At 45.1% G+C, this 18,689-nt stretch overlaps 3 protein-coding genes, 1 long non-coding RNA gene and 1 other non-coding gene across 6 annotated transcripts in view; 2 read left to right on the top strand and 3 right to left on the bottom strand.

The window, feature by feature from the left end:
* LOC130533474 (uncharacterized) overlaps positions 1–880 on the top strand; it is a 6,204-nt gene extending 5,324 nt beyond the window's left edge. Inside the window, exon 2 of the long non-coding RNA XR_008952589.1 lies at positions 561–880. This is a non-coding gene — a long non-coding RNA (uncharacterized LOC130533474). The remainder of the gene's footprint in view (positions 1–560) is intronic.
* Positions 1–1,455, bottom strand: part of LOC130533472 (uncharacterized) — a 7,074-nt gene extending 5,619 nt beyond the window's left edge. Inside the window, exon 1 of one of the 2 annotated variants that reach the window (XM_057046907.1) lies at positions 1,154–1,455. In XM_057046907.1, the coding sequence (XP_056902887.1) occupies positions 1,154–1,384 (231 nt within the window). In that variant the 5' untranslated portion in view covers positions 1,385–1,455. The remainder of the gene's footprint in view (positions 1–1,153) is intronic. The other variant, XM_057046909.1, reaches the window with a different exon arrangement.
* Positions 1,456–1,714: 259 nt separating this feature from the next.
* trnak-cuu (transfer RNA lysine (anticodon CUU)) lies at positions 1,715–1,787 on the top strand. The gene has a single exon. It is a non-coding gene; the product is annotated as a tRNA-Lys (tRNA).
* A 2,408-nt stretch (positions 1,788–4,195) lies between these two features.
* Positions 4,196–7,990, bottom strand: plekha3 (pleckstrin homology domain containing, family A (phosphoinositide binding specific) member 3). Its single transcript, XM_057046905.1, has 8 exons — positions 7,675–7,990; positions 7,041–7,157; positions 6,816–6,965; positions 6,438–6,559; positions 6,246–6,350; positions 6,051–6,094; positions 5,484–5,578; positions 4,196–5,397 (listed from the first exon to the last, which is right to left on the bottom strand). The coding sequence occupies exons 1-8, from the start codon at positions 7,712–7,714 to the stop codon at positions 5,288–5,290; spliced, it is 783 nt and encodes a 260-aa protein (XP_056902885.1). The 5' UTR covers positions 7,715–7,990; the 3' UTR covers positions 4,196–5,287.
* A 57-nt stretch (positions 7,991–8,047) lies between these two features.
* On the bottom strand, positions 8,048–18,484 carry pdxkb (pyridoxal (pyridoxine, vitamin B6) kinase b). The gene is made up of 11 exons (XM_057046903.1): positions 18,023–18,484; positions 14,692–14,746; positions 12,486–12,590; positions 12,294–12,377; positions 11,896–11,930; positions 11,554–11,639; positions 11,263–11,308; positions 11,076–11,187; positions 10,861–10,997; positions 10,705–10,771; positions 8,048–10,586 (listed from the first exon to the last, which is right to left on the bottom strand). Exons 1-11 carry the CDS (start codon positions 18,101–18,103, stop codon positions 10,471–10,473), a joined length of 924 nt encoding a protein of 307 aa, XP_056902883.1. The 5' UTR covers positions 18,104–18,484; the 3' UTR covers positions 8,048–10,470.
* Positions 18,485–18,689: the final 205 nt, after the last annotated feature.

Here is an 18,689-nt window from a genome sequence, read left to right as displayed (position 1 = left end):
AATTCACAATCATCATCCTTCCTTGCTGAGCTACACTGTATTAGCACACCATGTTATATCTCCACGGCAACACGTTATTGCATTTCCTTTTTGGGGGTATTCTCTAGTATCTGTATTATTACACACAAGTGGTTTTTGTTTGAGGGCTTGGTTTCTTGCTGCTATAATAATAGAGTTAATGTTATAAGTGACATCAGAGCAGGCTGCTGTGACTAGAATTAATCATTTTTGTCAACAAGAGACTTAAGTTGTCCAAAATTCCAACTGTGCAACCAGGTAGTTGCTGAAAGAACCTCCTCAGACAGCATCCTGCAGCGCCACACGGCTTGGAAACATTGACGGTCGCATTAAACACAAACTGTTTTTTACTGTTCTCATAAAATTAACTGGACGAATGTAAAGGTTTTTCCAATAGTCCGCAGAAGAGTCGTCATCGGGACGTGTTTATCAGAAGCGTCTGCGTGCTCCTTCATAAAGACATCAGCACAGCAGAGATGAGTCTTCTCAGCCCTCAGAGCTGTTTATTAACTCTGATGCAACGTTCTCTTTCTTTCTTCCAGGAGCCAGAACATTTTCATCATGTTTACCAGAACGACTATTTTTTCCGGGGCTGCGGGTGTGAAAGGTCAGCCAGTCCATGACCAGACTCTAATAATCTGCACGTTGGCATCGTCAGACACTGTAAAATAAAACCTTTACTGGAACTCTGGAGGAAAAAAGGAACATTTCAAATAGTCTGAGAGTGAAAACCTGAAGTGGAAAAATCACTTCACGTCAGAAGAAACCTGTTTGTTCATAATAAGATTGTGTAAGAGAGGCTCCCTTAATTATTTATTACTATAGCTTCTGTTCATCTTCAGAAATGTTTGGCAAAGCTGCATTTTCTGAGCTTGTTGTGGTCTTTTGCATCCTTTTTGCTGGTTTCTGCACAAAACAAACACCCTGATTTTGATTTTAATTTTAATTTTGCGCTCTGAGTTTGAGTGCGACACAAACGCTGTGATTGACTGAACATGTTTTGCTCCCACACGGAGAAAATTCCGGACGGGACTCGCAACATCAGACAGAAACCCCATTCAGCCCCCACATGGACCCACCGTGTCCACCTCAGCCTGTAACACACGCGCAGGCACTCACACACACACACACTCACATGTTCGGCAGCCTGAGGGTCCAACTGTGCCTGAAGTGGAGGTACAGCAAACTGGATCTTCTTTGGACTGCTGGGCTCCATTATTACTGACTGAGAGATAGACAGAAAGACAGATAGAACGAGAGAGAGAGAGAGAGAGAGAGAGGAAGTGTGTGTGCGCGTGTTTGTGTGTGTGAAAGAGGGCGGGAGTAGCGAGGGAGGGAGTGGTCTTGTCTCAGCTGTCGGGTCCATTATCAGCAATTTACTGACTTAAGAGTCACTGGAACATCTGCTGCAATGCAGAACCCACCAGCGGGACCAACTAAGGATAATAATATTCTTTCTTTTTAAAAATCTTCTGATGTAACAAAAACTCTGAACTGGATATAAAGATGGACAAATACAAAGCAAAGAAAGGCACCAAAGTAGCCCGATCACCCCCTGTTGGTGCCTCTAGGAAAGAAAAAGCACACGTCCTCCTGAGGTTCAAACAGGTTCTAAAGAGAAAGTTGACGTTGCCAAATCTGGGCCAACTGTCCACGTCTGTCACTGATCAACATGACCTTTGTGACCTCCAGTCAAGCCCGGCTAGCTCAGTCGGTAGAGCATGAGACTCTTAATCTCAGGGTCGTGGGTTCGAGCCCCACGTTGGGCGGAGCCTTTTGTAACAGGGCAGAATACCACAACCACCATCTCAACAGGTTGACCTGGTGGAGGACAGGGAACCTTGTAAGCCCTGAAATTTGAAGGGAAGGCTTGAGCTGCCGCGTCTTGTTCAAGGCCAAAGAATTACCGCTTACATCTTTTATCACGGAAAAACATTCTTCCATGGAGCTGTAAAGGGTTACAGGAAAAAAATGGAAATTAGTGGCTAAGAAATGATGCAGTAACCTAAATGTCCATCCCCTCTTTACTGACACTTGAGCCTTTATTCCTTGTTGCTATGGAGATGGTGCTACAACACTGGCACAGAGTGTAGATGTACCTCTTTAAAACCCCAAATGTTTTTGTTTGTAATCAAAAGTTAAATCCAAGAACAGGAATAGACCATTTCCTACCAAACTTTCCAGAAATTTATTTATCTGGGTTTAAAAAAAAAATAAAATCAAGTGATCTGAGTTCGTGTTTCCATCGCAGCTCAAATCAGGCTGACGGTGCAAGTGTGCTCCACCACTCTGGGTTCTTCAAGAAGCCCTTTTTACCTCCCATTTGTGGGGAACGGTTGAGGTTGAGAGAAAGTGTTTTTCCTCCAGTTTTAATGATGATGGATGATTATTTACGTTCTCTTTCTAGAAGATGTGTTCTGAGCGCTGGGGGCTTAAAGGAGTAAACTCAACACAACACGGACATCCTGGCGTGTTCCCCCTGTTTAAAAGCTGTGTTCGCCACCGCAACGCTGCTGAACTGTTACTAACCGTTACTGTTTTGGTTCTGGTACCCAAAAGGAGGCAAGACCCTGTTGTAGCAGCACCAGCACTGCTGTGGAACCTGCGGGCCCAGATGTGTCTGAGCTGCATATGGAGGCTGAGGCCAACCGTGCTGCGCTGGCCGGTGCAGCACGGGAGGGCTGTGGAGAGTCAGTGGTGACCTTTGACCCTGAGCTAGGAAGGGGGGGAGGTGCTGGGGAAACATCTGGTATGCATGGAGATGCTGTTGTTGGGGGTATGACAGCTGGTGCTGCTGTGACGGAGCGTGTGACCAGCCCGTCTGTGGAGGCAGATGGTAGATTCCTTGTTCTCCATCGCGTTCCTCTGTTTTCTCCTCGTGCAGTTGGATGATACAGACGGCGTCCCCGGCGTGTTCCTGAGGTAACACCTGCAGGTGGAGGTGGTGGAGACCACAGTATGCGGACGTGATGTGGGCCTCGACTGCAGAATGGAGGAGGCGGGGGCATCCTGAGATTCGGTCTGCGGCGTTCCTTCAGCGACGCCCTCCGGCTCCTGTCCCCCGTCCTCTCGTTCCTCGTCTTTCCCTCCACCTTCAGACGCAGCAGGAGAAGCGCTCTTCTCCTGCTCGTCCTCCTCAACAGAGCTGCTGCTGCTGCTGCTGCTGCTGCTGCTGGAGAGGGACTCCGGCTCTGAATCCCAGTCCACCTCTGGTCCAGAATCTCCGGCGGAAGAGCTGGACTCACCGTCGCCTCCGTACAAGAAGTTCTTTTTGTGATTGTAGCAGGCAGCACAGCGGGACAGATTAGGTAATCCGGGGGGTGGGCTGGACTGGAGGGGGAGGAAGAAACAGTCGGTTCTTTCATAACCCAATTAAATCAGAGCACATCATCTCTTTACTTTTATTTGACTCAGAACAAGTATGAAAATGCTACCTGCGCGTGGCTTGGACTGTCGACATTCCCGCCGTCTGCGTTCGGGTCCACGCCGTCCTGTTGGCCAGAATAATTAAGTCATAATGGATTTTAAAACAAATTGAGCTGCGATGAGATTGGACGAGGAAGCATATAGACGCAGTACCCCGAGTATTTCTGGATGTTGGCCTTCATCCTCACTGATCCTCTCAGCTGGTTGCAGGTCTGGTGGGGCAGAAAACAGCGGAGGTGCTTTTACTCTGGAAATCTGTCACTACATCACAGTTTCCCAGGAAGTTACTCTGATTGTTGAAACCTCCTCCCTTGAAGACAGTATTCACAGTAATCCCTCTCTCAATGATGGATTTCCATCTGTACTTTGCACACTTTAGGAAAACACCTCAACTTTTACGGGTAAAGATCCCACGTTATCAAAAGTGACGTTTAATCATACAGCATTTTATACAGGGCATTGTTGCTGATCACATCTGGCTTAGCTCAATAGTTTTCTCAAGAAAGGCGTATGATGGAATTACCAAAACACCTGAACACTAAACACCTGATATTCATAAGAATAGTGCAAACGTACGTACCCATACTGTGTCCGGGATAGTGTGGTCACCAGGCTATGAGTTATTCTCCTCAGATATTCCTTGTGTCAACATTTCCCGGATCTCACCGCTCACACACGCCCCGAGCAAATACAGCGATGACTCCAGTAATGTGTCCTCATTACCTATTAAATGATTCAAACGACACGTGCAGGTATTCCAGCAGCAAGCTGTTGCATATTTATTTCTTCAGGTATTCTTATAAGCTGTACAGTACAAAGATCTAAAAATACAGAGGAGAAATCACATGCAGCAGCAGTGGTGCACGTGAAAACATACTGTACGTTAACACAGATGTGCGCGTGTCGACGTGCACACGCACATACAGATAAATATGGCCACAAACGAAAAGACACGAAAGGTCAGCGGGTAAAAATAATCCATCAGCATTCGGATGTTGATGGGAAGGCAGCTGCTTCCACAAACGGGTCGGGAGTGACGAAATCCGTGGAAAATACTTCACAGGTTGGACGTCAGGCATCGCGTCAGGATTGTCATGAGCTCGGCTGAAACCAACTCTTGAACTGACAGAACTGTTCTGAGCAACGTATCGGCCAACAGTAGCGGCCAGCTTTTAGTTTTAAGCTGAAATCTCTGCCTGAACCCATCTGACTGAGCAGGATCTGTGGTAGCTACGCCTGGGAGCCACAACGAATCCCCCCCAAGGCAAGAGAAATACAAACACTGCGACTCAGAAGCACATTCAGGTCTGCGGATGGAGTCTTTGGTCCTACATTACTCTGCTCTGAAGCACAACAGGCTGAAATGGGGGAGTGAGGATGTGCAGGAGTGTGCAACTTTGGCTTTTGATACATGAAGGTGTAGTGAGGAGAAGCTTGAGGAACCTGCAAACTGAGTGCAGGCTGTTGTCAACCCACCAAAAACCTTGGAAACAGAAATGTGGCAGGAGGGACAGGACGCCGTCTAAACTTTTGCTTTTTTAGCAGGACAGCGTAACTGTTCTGGCCCTCAAGAGGACGGTAGAAGCTGCTCGACAGGTAAGGAAGGAAAACATCAGGCAGGTTCTTCATAAGGCAGAGGAGGTTAAATAACGCGGCTCTTTTGCTCAACACGTGTGCAGCAGTTTCCGCTTCATGCTCCCCAGAGCTCCACGGATGCTCTGTGTCCGTCCCTCCGGGGAGAACAGTTCATTCGATCAGCTGACACAACATCCAGCGAGGAGGGAAAGCGTTGCTCCTCGGGTTCCTGCCGGTGGTTCTGACCGGTTTCACCCTGGGCAGATCCTCAGATGGACAGGTCGGTGTCTGTGTCAGTAGGAGTGGTCTTCGGGCTCACGCTGAGCCCCCTCTCTTCAGGGATGATGGCAGGGTCGCCGCTGAAACCTGGACTGGCACCTGGAAAACACACACGCATGAAACAAGCGTGAACAAGGAAGAAGGAACGCAGGCGACGTATATATGAAATGTAAAGGTTCGCCTACATTCAGCGTCATAAACAAAGCTGTCGGAACAGGTCCGGTTCCGCCGCTGAGCTGACCTTTGACCTGCACTCAAATACTCCTTCAGCACACCAGACCTGAAAAAAATGATAGTCCTGAATTCAATACGTTAGATAAGTGGAAAAATGTGGCTATCATTCAACAGGTCATGTTAAATTAAATTAAATTGGTCTTTATGAGTTCAGTTGTGATCTGAAGCTGCTTATTAATTTCTGCCAACAGAAACAAATTCCATTTTTATTTCCTTTAATCCAGATGAAAATAAATAAGTTCAGTGTCGTGTTAGAAGTGTTTCAATGATGCCCCCTTGTGGTCAAACTTGTTAATGTATGAAAAACCGGTATTCAAATAAAATACCCTTTAAACATTGATATCTACTCTAATTTGAAACAAGAGTACATGACTAATTTTGACTTTAATCGGTTTTTTAAACGACCACAAATATAAATCTCTAAAAGAAATGCTTGGATTATTTTTTATGTGGATTATAAAAGTTTTTTTTACATGAAGATAAAAAAAGAAATCCTTGTGTTCCTTTTAAAAACATACCTGTCGAAACTGTAAGTTCCAGGGTGACTGATTGACCTCTTCATCTGAGCAAACAATAACAGGCCAAAGACATTTTTATTAAACTCGCCTCCCATCTGTTATTTTTACTGCTTTTGATCGCAGATGATTTTATTTTAATAAACTCAAAGATCATGGCTGCAGAATTGAACTTCCTGATAAAAGAGGCGTAGTTACCCTTTCAGTAGGTCTGAGGTCAGAGGTCAAACTCTGGTTGGCGAGGGTCATGCACTCCTCCAAAGTCCTGATGAAAGTTGAACAGGTGGCACTGAGGAGGGACGCCTGCAGAGCAGATGAGCACAGATGTTGCCGAAAATCCTTTAAGGATGCAGATGTAACCTTGTTTGGGCTAAAGAGGAGATGCGCTACCTCGACGGTGGGAGGGGCTTCCGTGTCAGCAGTGTACTGTGTTTGGATGGTTTGGACCTGCTGGACTAGGAGGTCGCAGTACAGACGGAGTTCAGACATCTTTGTCTTCAGACCGTCAGGACCTGCAGAGAGATGCAGAATCACTTCGGGTGTTTCAAAGGTCAAAGCTGTCGTTTCTGTTTTTTCTTCAATGTCAGTCGGGATAGATTGACTTGAAAACACCACCTAGTCTTTCTGTGCTATTCCACCAACATCTCGGACCCGTGGGCCAGTTGTAGGATTACAGTGGCCCAGAAAATGGACACAAATTGGAAAAACCCTCAACCTAGTGTGCAACTAAGTGTTTCATTTCAAGTCAATAATGCACCTACGGTGTACCTTTATGTTTGTGGCCGTCCAGCGTTCCAGCTTTGGAAGAACCTAATGCCACCAGCCACCGCTGTCTCTCTGCAGCGTTCACAGCTCGGACGTAAAAATGCTGCTCGCCGGGGATGATCAACTCCAGACGGGTTGGATCTGTTGGGTGAACTGAAACATAAATACCGCGTTAATGCTAAAAAGTAAAGGAGGAATCGTGAGGTCATCGGCTGAACAAAAGCCCACCTTTAATGTCGCACACTGACATCTTGATGGAGCCTTTGCTTCCTTTGCCGACATCGTCCTCGCTGTCATAGTAGGAAATAACCCCATTCTCTAACACAAACCAGCGTGGCTGCCACCCTGAGGAATGAAGCACAAGACAAGTTAATTTCCCCAAAAGAAGCTGCAGCGAATTTAAGAGAAACTTAAAATGATCTTGCTTTGTTGTGATCAGTGACAGCATGTTATCGCCAATAAGGTTCAGCTACACGATGAAAAAGGTGAACCATATTGGCGATAAGGCATAAAAAAGGCAGAACTGGAAGACAAATACTTCACAATAAATTTAAGGCTTCTGCAGACCAAGACAAAATCTACAGAATGTAATGCAAACAAGATGAATGGTGCATTTGAACGCGCTCAAAGAGTAGGTTTATGTACATGCTAGGTAATCAGGTTTGACATGGTGACATTGTTGCCGCTGATTAATTAAATCAGCAGTTATATGCCAGAGTAGGCAGATGTCATGTATCGTTATGAACGTAGCCCGTTAGCTTCCACAGTCCAGCTAATTACCAGTGTTTGGCTACCATCACTGCTTACCAACAACCTTTCTCATTTGAGAGATTGTAAGATCAAACATGCCATAAAAACTCACCCGTCATGTAATTCGTCCACTTGTACAGAATTCCTTCCATGGTTTCTCTTCACATAGTCTATTTTGGCCCTTTTGTCGTTGCTGGCTAACGTTAGCTCAGCTGTTTGTCACGGTGGGACGGAACAATGACGAAGCTCCTCCGGACTCTCTAAAAATGTACCAACTCTTTGTGCTTAATCGGGACCGGCAAGACGTCTGCACGCCACGATGTCATATTGACGGTTATTTTGTGCCAGTTGTTTACAAAAATAAAATTCTCAGACACTTAAGTGACAACGTTAAAAATGTCAACACTACGGAGGACCGCGAGGGACAATTAGTATATCCGTATGATGAATACTCGACAGGCAAAGAAATATTACATTTAGCCAAATTCATAATTATTAATCTCTTTATTGCATTAGAACATACATTTCTCATATATCTATATATATATATATTTTATAAATGTGATTTTTTTTTACACTACAATCTTTTATTGTAACATGTTAGAAAATACTTGTAAAGCTTCAAAAACATAGCACTAAAAACAGTTACCAAACAACGATTATTACATTTCTTTGTTTTGAACAGAAAAATAAACCAAGATGGTGACAATGAACCTGTGGATCAGGAGAGGAGGGGACCATCATTGATATTTTTTGGGGGGTGGGGGGGGATCCTGCTATCTTAGTAGCTTTACTCTAAAATCATCAAAATCTTCTTTGAGAAAGATGCTCAGGTCAATTTCCAACTGTGCTTGACAATTCCTGTCACACTGACCAAAGATATCAGACAGTTTTATAAAATCTGATAAATTAAGACACTGTTTACAAACCAGCCTAAAAATGCAGCAAGTAAGCACTTCAACAATGTACAAAAAAGCCAATGAAGAGATACAGATGAACTGTGTAGCTTGTTTGGGTACGGTATCCGTGACAACAAGACCAACCGGTTCCAGTCTTAACTGTGGGAGATGGAGGACAGTCGAGCAGAGGCACGATGGAATTTCAACACACACCGATGCTTTAAAAAGAGCGACAGGTTCAAGGGACGATGAGAAAGAGAGCTTTTATTTTTAACACTGGAAAAAACTACAGAATGATTGTCCACTTGAACACACCACCTCTACCTTCCTCCTCTCTTCGGGGACTCACACACACAACCCTGTCACCATAAAGGACGTTTAAACACACACTTACACACACTCTGGCACAGGGACATGACAGACGCAGACCCGAGCAATCGGCCTGACTGACACCAGCCGGAGCAGATGCAGCCGCGGCCGGTTTGTGATATGGAAACCCGACAACACCGGTACAAAAAACTATTGCCTTTGTACTTTTTTCCCCCACATTTTGGAACATTTTTACTGTGATTCTAGATTTCAAAAGGAAACCTAAGAAAACTTTTCCCTGCGGGAACAGAAATAAGTTGCTGTTTTAGTCGTCTCATGCTTCCCTCCTTCCTCCTCCTCAGTATTTGTGATGTAAATGGTGTTGCTAAGGCAGTATCACAGTACAGTCCATGGAGAAACAACAGCAGTACAGTAGAACACCAGTCTGACCAGAACCTCACATCCATCAGCTGGGACACTGACCTCTAACATATACTGTAGATCGAATCCACATCCAATTTCATAATCAACTGTTGATTAAAATTGTTTAAAATGATCCTTTTGATGTGTTTGTCATCTTTAGGTCCAGTTAAAAAAATAAAAAGCTGCTGTTAACATCTGGAGGGCTCCAGAACTTCCGTGTCTCATCTCTAAGATGCAAGGTTCTGGGCCAGAGTTCAGCCGGGTACGACCCGGCCTGATGTTTGCTGGTTCTGGCACTGGGATTTGAACTTTCCAGCATGCGCAGGTGATGCCGCCGCCAGCCCCGGCTCTCCGTTTAGAATTTATGAAATCATTAAATATACATGTAACCGGTCCAGCAGTACCAGAACCAGCCCAAACATCTCGCTATTTGTTGATAAAGTGATGTGTGTGGTCTTTAGTACGGTAGCATCAACACAATGACCCAACACTGATCAGAGATATCATACAGATGGTCCATTACAGTTATAGTACAACATCTATACATCAACTATACATTGTGCGATTTTTTTTCTTTGTTATATATTTTAACGGGTCTCGGGGGTTAGACTTGGTCACCATTACGTCACTGCTGTAAGACACGGAGGGGGAGGAAACAGTGGTGGGCAGAGCCAGAGATGAGCGGCGTTTGGTGGCCGTACTGGACGAGCATGAAGGAGTGGACCAAAAGCAGCGCCACCTTTGGTTTTATGCTTTTCGAAATTTCAGGTTCCGACTTAATGGAGGAAGACGTGATTTTCTTCATCTGACACCTTAAATGTCTCATGACATTTAACTCGCAGAGCTTTGTTGGCTTTGTGCTACACATTGTAATGTTTGAGTGCGTTCTCATTTACTATATATAGTATAACAGTATTTATGATTTTTCTTCCTTATTAAATGACAGTAAATAATTAAAAATGGTAACATTCACCATTCATTACAGGTGAGATGAGGGGACCAAACTGTTGATCTGTGGCTCTGGTTTCCAAACAGACTTTGGGGAATAAAAGACACCGATACAGGCTAAAGGTTCAGTTTAAGGGCACAACAGGTTAAAAGGGCTCAGGGTGGGGGGGGACTAAAGGGGGTTACAACACTCAAGGATTTTCTTTTTTTCAGGATTTTGGATGACAGTCATGGTTTACAGTGATGACATATTCACTGAGATACAGGACCGGAGCGATTTAAGGATGAGAGTCATTATGTGTTAGTACGAATCTGGTGGGTGAGTAATGTTAGGATATGAGCGTGGCCTCCGTAACTATGGCAGGGTCTTCTATGTCAGCTTTACTTTGAACCATCCTCAGCTCCAGCTGGGGTGGACTGGGCCTCCGACCAGGACCGGCTAATTCTGAGAGGGAGGTCGGAGCAGACAGAAAGACAGAGAGACGCGTTCAGTCCTGAAGGCTAATGTTGCTTTACACGTGTCAGGCTGCTTGTCCAGGTCATTTGCAGCTACTTTTTCTTACCATGGGCATAGGAAATGGTCCTCTGAATAACATGGTGCATCACTGAAAATGTCTTCTCACAGGCCATCTGAGAGGGGATTTTTGAAGACAAATCAGAGGTTTCATTTGTATTTCATGTATGAGTTCTATTGTGTGTTGTTTCCAGGGTGTTGGTACCTTTAGGTCATTGGGGTAGTGGTGCGTCCACGCTAGCAGCATCGCAGCAAACAAATCTCCCGTTCCTACAAAGACGGCGTCCACTTTAGGGACTTCTAATCGAACTCGCTCTGTTGTCCTGCTGCCGTCGGGACGAACTGGTTGCGAGATGGAGCAAAGGTTTAAGTGTGGCCATGCCGCAGATATACACATTCCATCGTTTAACAGAGCGTTACCATGACGCTGGCTCCCCAGCGACACAAGGAAGCGGTCTCCGAGTCTGGCGGGAAGGTCAGAGGAGGTGATGACCACTGTGTCTGGGCCCATAGCGTGGAGAAGATCCATAACCTGCGATCAGTCGTGAAGTGAGATATTTAGCATGTGTGTCACCAGCGATTTGTTCTGTTCAAAGTCATCCGTTACCTCTACGGCATCCTTCTCTGTGCTGATGGTTTTTCCTGTCAGCAATCTAAAACAGATGCACAACAACAACATTTATGTAAAAAAGAAATTAAAATAACATGCACCGACAAGCCAGTTAAGTCTGCTGCATTCGGAAGATAGAACCACTAGGGGGCGCAGCGTGACACAAAAGCCAAGGAGCCAACTGTCCCGACATAAAAACCGTTTTAATGGAATAGAGATCATTTATGGTAACGTGTTGCACATTACTCCAAGAACAAAATCAATAAAATGAAAAAACATTGTACTCACTCAGCCTCAAACTGGTTAGGAGTGATAATGTCAGCAACAGGAACCACCTTGTTCTTATAGACCGGATAAAGATTCTGAGGAACGTACTGTGGAATGACAAGACGGCTTGGAATCACAAAACATAAGCCGAACATCTCCATAGCAGAAGGCGATGCAAATCCCTTAAAAAAAGCCATGTCAGTGTGTGATATGCAGACGCAGCGTGAGTCACTCTTTAGACAGATCACAAATAATCCACCCAGCACTGAAAACACACCCCAGAATACAGCAGCAGTGATAATGCAGCAATAAACAATACAAATCCCCCTAATACACAAAAGCACCACACTGAATGAATCTCACCATAGATCCATGATCTCCCAGAACGGGGTCACACACTGAAATGACAAACACACATCTCGTGTCAAACAGCTGTAAAGGGAAGGGAGGCATCAAACCTGTCAAAGAGAATTTACTGGCCAGAGCTGGACGACTTATGTCGACATAAGTGACGAGTTTACACTCAGTAGCATCTGGTAAAGGCGTCCGTTTACGTTACTGATCATCTGTCCTCCAGATAAAAAATATATCTTCATCGTCCCCTCAGAAATAAAGAATGACGCCCCTCTGCCAAGCGGGGGCGCTATAATTAAAACCTCAAGTAGCACTTGTGAACATCCCGTCACCTCTACTTTGAAACAGGGTTTTTGAATCATGGATTACTTTGACTAGGCGTCATTTAATAGGACGGCTGTACCTACCATACACTAGGTTGGGGTTGTCTCGCTTCAGCTCCTGCACAATGTCGACGACCATCTCCAGGAAGGATGTGTCTCTCGTATATCCTGGACACACACAAGCAAGCACACATTCAAACACGTGTCAGCACACACACAGACTAAACTGTGATCATTGCCCTGATTAAGCTAAAACACTCAACACTGTAAATTCACCTGTTAAAACATAGTCGTACTGGTGCACGTTATTGAGCCGGATTCCTTCATAAAGCACGTGGAGCTCATCTGCAGTCAACACCTGACCTTTCCAATGAGAGTAACCTGCAGGTGTGGGGAAAGGGAGGATGAGAAATCGTGTTTATGTTCTAATAGAACCGTCAACGCTTGCTCTAACTGAGGTGCAAATGAGCCCATCACACGTGTAACGAGCATCAAATGCCTGCGGTCCTGATACGACATCTAATGTGGTAACTGGTTCTGCGTGCTCGTGGTGAAATACTAGATTTTCCTTCTGTGCATATCAATTTAGTTCAGAGGAGACATTTTAAACTGCAACATGGACGACAGGGACCCATTTTCCACTTGATTACAAATACTCTTGCCCACTAACATGCCCATCATCATCGACAGAACCTTTGGGAGCGTTCTTGTCATACAATAACAGCTAAAATGAGCACGGGCTGCAGGTTTCCCATCAGGCACAAGCAGAAACACCTATTTGTGTGTTCCGTGTGCAGAAGCAGCGCACAGATGCAGTTGTATGCTACATGAGCACGCATGTGTCTGCAAACGTATGACATGTGTGCTGCAGGCCCATGATGTCGCAGCTCCAGGTGAGTCACAGCCAAGTCACGTGGTGGGGGTTCTGGTTGCTAAGCAACAAGCAGAGAGAAAGCCAAAGGGGCTTACAAAGCTAGATGTGCAGTGAGAGCAATTTTTGTGCATCTGTGTGTGTGTGTGTGTGTGTGTGTGAAGCCTACAGATCAGAGCTCTGACGTCATCATTTGCTGCTTCATCCTCCGTTCACAAAAACAACTTCCTGCCCCCCTCCATTCACCTTCACTGTCCCCATTATCAGCCCGCAGTCTTCAACAAATCAAGGTAAATCACATCCTCCACCTCTGAAATATATAATCTCTTATTCCCTTATTAGAAATCTGAATAAAAGAAACTTGCCGAGATTAAACTGCCTGTTTTGACATCATCTCCAGCGGTCTTCACTTCTATTCTAACAGGAAGCAACAAGACAATGCTGCAAAGTTATGTGTTCACACAAATTACACATCATTCATTATTATGTGTCATTAATGAGCTTGAACATCATGTCTTCACTGGTTACTGCAAAGAGGCCTGACCTTTCCTGGACTGAAGGTCAGCTGGAATTATCCGCAGCAGGTTATGAATGGTTTTTTGAACTCATAACAGGAACCTAATTAAACTCTGGAAATGCTTTTGCCTCAATGTGATGCAGATTTAATACAAATCCAAAGGATGAGGAAAAACAGTTTTTTCCACATGGAGCAGACGGAACTGAGAGCTGTATTCAAGTGTTTGGTGGGTGGAATTGCCAAAAGTGACACCTGCCTAAAATAAGAATTCAAAATACTCTGGTGCAGATGCAGGCACACATACACTGTGTTTAAAGTCTGCCTATGGAAAGGCTGAACGTTATTGGGCAAAAGCAAGTAGCTCACAGCATCGTGAATGTGCTAACATGCTAATGGCCACTGACACCGCGACTGCAGCGCTGCAACACAAACAGATAGGAGGAGATGTCGGAACCGAGACTCGAGTCCTGCCCTGATCGGTGCTGCTAACCCAGAGTGGATAATGTGGAGCCACTTCCCAGCCACGAGTGTGTGGCCTCCCGAAGGCATAAAATGGCCAAAAGTGTATTATTATAGCAACGAAGCAACAGCTGGTCACACATGTAAAGCTTCCCAGCCCAGCCACATTTTCAAGGTTTAGAGTGGAAAAAATTAGACCAAAAGAGCAGGAAGACAGTGCAGATTAATACGAAAAGCATTGAGCTCCAAACACACCAGAGTATAAATGTACAGATTCAAATGTGGATGGAGTTTGTCCCAGCCGAGCTGCTGTAGTTTTAATGTCACCAGCGAGAACCAAACTGACTCACTCAGCCATAATCGTCTCTCAACCGTCCCCTCATCGTGACACCAAAGAATCTGACTCACACACACCCCCACAAACAGCAGCAAAACAACCCACCCCTCGCACACACTAGGATCCTGCATAGAAGCAATTTTATAAGTGATGCTTATTTTCAATAATCTATGAAAAGAAAGTTCAAAAACATCCATCTGTCCTGTCTCCTGGAACCAAACAGTCCAAGTGTTCCACTAATGTGCTGGATCCTTATCCTGTAAAAGGAAAGGTCACAAAAACGTCTGGAACGTCCTACCTGTGTGGTTGGAGAACTGGACAGAGTTGATGGAGTCGACTTCAAACCCCAGGACCTGAAAAACAACACACACACACACACACACACACACCACACACACACACACACACACACACACACACACACACACACACACACACACACACACACACACACACACACACACACACACACAAATATTGATCAAATCTCCTACTAGTGAAGCCAGCCTAAATCCAGCTGGTATCTGCAACAGTATGAAAGCAAATCCTTGGCTGTGGCCTGTGATGGGCCGGACCCAGTTATGACAGAACCACGTGATCCATCCTTTCCTTACCTGATCTGATTTAACTGGAATAATCCTCCTCATTGTGAGAGAAGGAGCCCTTATTTCTTTATATGCAACACACGAGGAGACTAAACATTTGACCTGACCTTGAAAAGTTAGTGAACTACAAATGTGTCCCCGGCCTGTAAAAGTGCCTTCTCCTCAGTTCCTTTTTTACTGTAACCAAGCTAACGACCCAAAGTTGTTAGTCCAAAAGCACTTAAGCTGGACAGGATTCAAGTCTCGACTGTGAAGCATCACTTTTCTGCTGTGAGACTATAACTCCATCAGCCGATGGCATCAGCTGCAGCCATGACCGCGACCTTTTTCTCGACAACAACACACTTTCTAACCTTTGCAGAGTCTGTATGTGGCATTTTTAACGCCAATATTTGCATTTCAGTTTCAAATCCCTGAATACGAATGTGATCATGTTTGAAGTCAACGGCCTGTAAATGTCAGCATAGCCCATCATCTGTTAACCATGTTAAACTGTATTTCCAGCTTCCTGGAGGAGACGGGAGGAAGACTACCCCGTTATTTAGGTCAAATCCCTCCACATTCTATTCATAAGCCTCAAGTCAGTGACACAGACTATTTACAAAGCTCAGCATAAATAAAGGCAAGGATAGAAAAGGATGAAAGAAAGCTTTTTCATCTCAGAAATAGCTACGGACAATTCTGATGACCACCCGGCCTCACAGGACCCAAAGTGAATGAGTTAGAGTTCTCCGGATTTGATTTTGCAAGTCTAAAAATATACCTGCATCCATCCGGAAGAGTTCAGAGAGTTCAGAGAGAATTTCCCCCCCGTGGGGAAATTCAATTTCCCCACGGGGATGAATAAAGTTCATCTTAATCTTAATCTTAATATGGACATGTCACGTGTATGTTTAGGAATTATTCCCATTCTGGGGATGTTACTGGTGTACATTTATAATTCATAGACAAGGTGAGGTCGTCACTGTCACACGTTTCACTGTTTTCTTCTGCCTTTCTCTGGCCCGTGGAGTCCCCCATGGCTCTACCCTTGGGCCAACTCTCTTTCTCATCTAAACCTAGGGGCTAAATGTTGCACACCTATGGGTTGGTATGAGAATCAAACAGATTATATCTGTGGTCAATTATAGGTTTTATTATTTAGCATGCACACCTCAAGCAAAATTCAGTTAATGCAAAATGCAGCCACATATTCCATACGCATGGCTGGCTCAAGGTCACCGAGGTGAGACAACTCCAAAGACTGAGGTTATCATTAAGGTTTGCTTCCTTAAAACATGTTTTACCTGACAGATATCTGGTGCTAAAAGAGCTTTCCCTCAGATGCATGAATGCTGCTCAGCAGTGACATGTAAAGGACATTAAGCTCGGATGTTTTGCCAGTTTCACACTCAGCAGCTCGTCTCCATGCTGAGTGACATCATCAGGAGGGATCCTGCAGCAGCCAATCGGAGCCCTGTTTCCTCTGCTGCCCCCCGATGAGCCTGAAATGATGGAGCAAGAGGGATGCCCTGCACATGTGCTGACATCATCTCCGTTATAATTTCCTTAATCACCAAGTGAATCTTGGCCACAAAAAGAAAGAGCAGCTCATTCACTGACTCCCTGACTCAAGATCTCTCTTTTTTTTTTTTTGCTTGTTGCCGTTGGTCATGTCCACCAGCGTCAGCAGGGATTCATTCACAACCTGACGAGGAGGGGGACCAGCCTGAAACACTTACTATACTGTCACATTTCATCCGTCAGCCTCCGCTTTTCTGCTCTGACCAGACTCCGTCCAGATCTCAATCTCGAAGTGTAGGTTGGAGTTCTTGTTGCCAATTGTGATTATGCGTAAACGCAGTGCAACCAAACACTTTAAGAGTAGCTGGTACAAACAGACCTAATCCGCTGGAGCAGTCAAACAAATGGCTGCACTGGATGCTGGAGACATGCATCAAAGACCAGCAGCTATCAGGACAATGGCAAAAATACACCCTGGGGTGTCAGACACTAAAAATGGACCGACTACGTCTCACGGCAAGAGACTGTATTGCAGGATGGTGAGATGCACGTGGTTCGAGCGTCATCACCCGTGCGGACGGTCAGCTGTACGGATACAGGCAGGAACTCTACAGACGAGTTCATGTCTAAATGGTCACGCTTCTTCACCAGAACTAGTTAATGACCGCGTGTTCAGTGGACCTTTAAATTGCAATATAAAGCACATCTTTAAAAGTGTCATTTAAAAATCTTATTTTTTTCCTGTGTCTTCATTTAAACAAGTGCAATTTCTACTAATCAACTGTTGCCAGTGTATGTTTTGAATTTTATTCAACACAAATGATCCTCTGTACTGAAACCGAGAACAGACCCCACAATTAATGTACTACATATGTCATGCACCTTAAAAATCAGACTGATTATTCATCGATGGTACTGCATGCAGATGATGCCTCAAACCCTAAACTTCGCCCTGGTAAAAAGTTTCTGGGCCATACATTCCTGTATGTTCCTGTGTTCCTGTTTGGAGCTCATTAACAAGCTCCTGCAAACAAGGATCACGTAGGACCTTAACAGTGAGGCTGTTTCTATCCGAAAATTGGCGAAGGGCCAATTATCGGACTGATCACTTCCTCTGAATACACATCTGGGCGTTGGACATCGATAAATACATAGTTCCATATTAAAGAGCTGCTGTGGTACCCTGATGAATGTCAATGATTAACAATCTCCAGGTGGTTTGGTAAAAGTGTAGCACGAAAAAGCGACACCAACAACGAAAGAGTCAACAGCCACAAAACAAACAAACAATCAAAATTTAATTATACAGGGGGATATATGATGGACCATGGATTCTGCGGGCAAAAACGGCAAGAACTTTAATGCCATGAGCGTGCACAGTCAGAAGATTGATGATTGCATGTTTAATGTTTGCGCTAAACCTTAGTCATGTTGCAGGTAAAAGAGAAGAACGTGTGTCAGACGGCATCCTACGGCTCGTCCGTCGATGACCGATAATGGATGCAAGGTGTTTGTATTTACCTGTAGTGGGAAAGAGGCGCTCTTGTTGCCCACGTATCCCCGGACTACATGGCTCTGTATGGAGAGAACACGGCATTCCATGGCGGCTCCCGGTCAGCCGAGCAGGGATGCAGATAATCCAGTACTTCAGCAATATTCACGTAAACGCATAACAATCTGATAAAGCAACTAATGTCACGGCTAGTGGTAAGCGACGTTAGCCTGCTAGCTATCAACCGTGTGTCACAAGGAGGATGGCGATGTGCGCGAGCGCGTGTTGTGGTTGTAATGGGGATGTGCAGCGAGTGTGACGTGGAAGGGCAGACACGCGTGAAATCCACGAACACGAACCGGCAACAGGGAAAAGAGCGTGGGAACCCGACTGGTAGCAGTGCGGGGGTTTAGCTAAATTACGACGTGGGGGGACAGTCACGAGTTGAGCACCCGGAGCGTCGCGTGCCACTTTGATGAAGGACGACGTGACACACACGCACACGCTTCAGCAGCTATGGTTGTGGCTACTTCTTGTGATTTATTCATTTACCAGTTGCGACGCCACTTAAACGCAACTGTTGGCACTGAAATATAAAGATGCTCTGCTTCCACAGCGTGCGTGACACGCAGTAGGTCGCGCGGCAAAGGCAGACAAGCACTTTTAGGTTTAACTTTGTGTTGACATTCATTGATG

Source organism: Takifugu flavidus, chromosome 11 (genome assembly GCF_003711565.1).
Source record: "Takifugu flavidus isolate HTHZ2018 chromosome 11, ASM371156v2, whole genome shotgun sequence".
Lineage (NCBI taxonomy): Eukaryota > Metazoa > Chordata > Actinopteri > Tetraodontiformes > Tetraodontidae > Takifugu > Takifugu flavidus.
The sequence above is the reverse complement of the archived record's forward strand: the minus strand, read 5'-3'. Positions and strand labels throughout refer to the sequence as shown.

Bases quoted from the DNA above. Each gene is read 5' to 3' on its own strand.
- plekha3 (XM_057046905.1), bottom strand. From the start codon at position 7,714: ATGGAAGGAATTCTGTACAAGTGGACGAATTACATGACGG. The intron at 5,579-6,050 runs GTATGTTTTTAA...CATTTTTTTCAG, and splicing joins GGAACTTACAGTTTCGACAG to GTCTGGTGTGCTGAAGGAGT. The intron at 5,398-5,483 runs GTAGGCGAACCT...TGTGTTTTCCAG, and splicing joins CTTTGTTTATGACGCTGAAT to GTGCCAGTCCAGGTTTCAGC.
- pdxkb (XM_057046903.1), bottom strand. From the start codon at position 18,103: ATGGAATGCCGTGTTCTCTCCATACAGAGCCATGTAGTCCGGGGATAC. The intron at 10,998-11,075 runs GTAACGCTCTGT...TCTCGCAACCAG, and splicing joins GCTGGGGAGCCAGCGTCATG to TTCGTCCCGACGGCAGCAGG. The intron at 10,587-10,704 runs GTAAGAAAAAGT...CCTCCCTCTCAG, and splicing joins GACCATTTCCTATGCCCATG to AATTAGCCGGTCCTGGTCGG.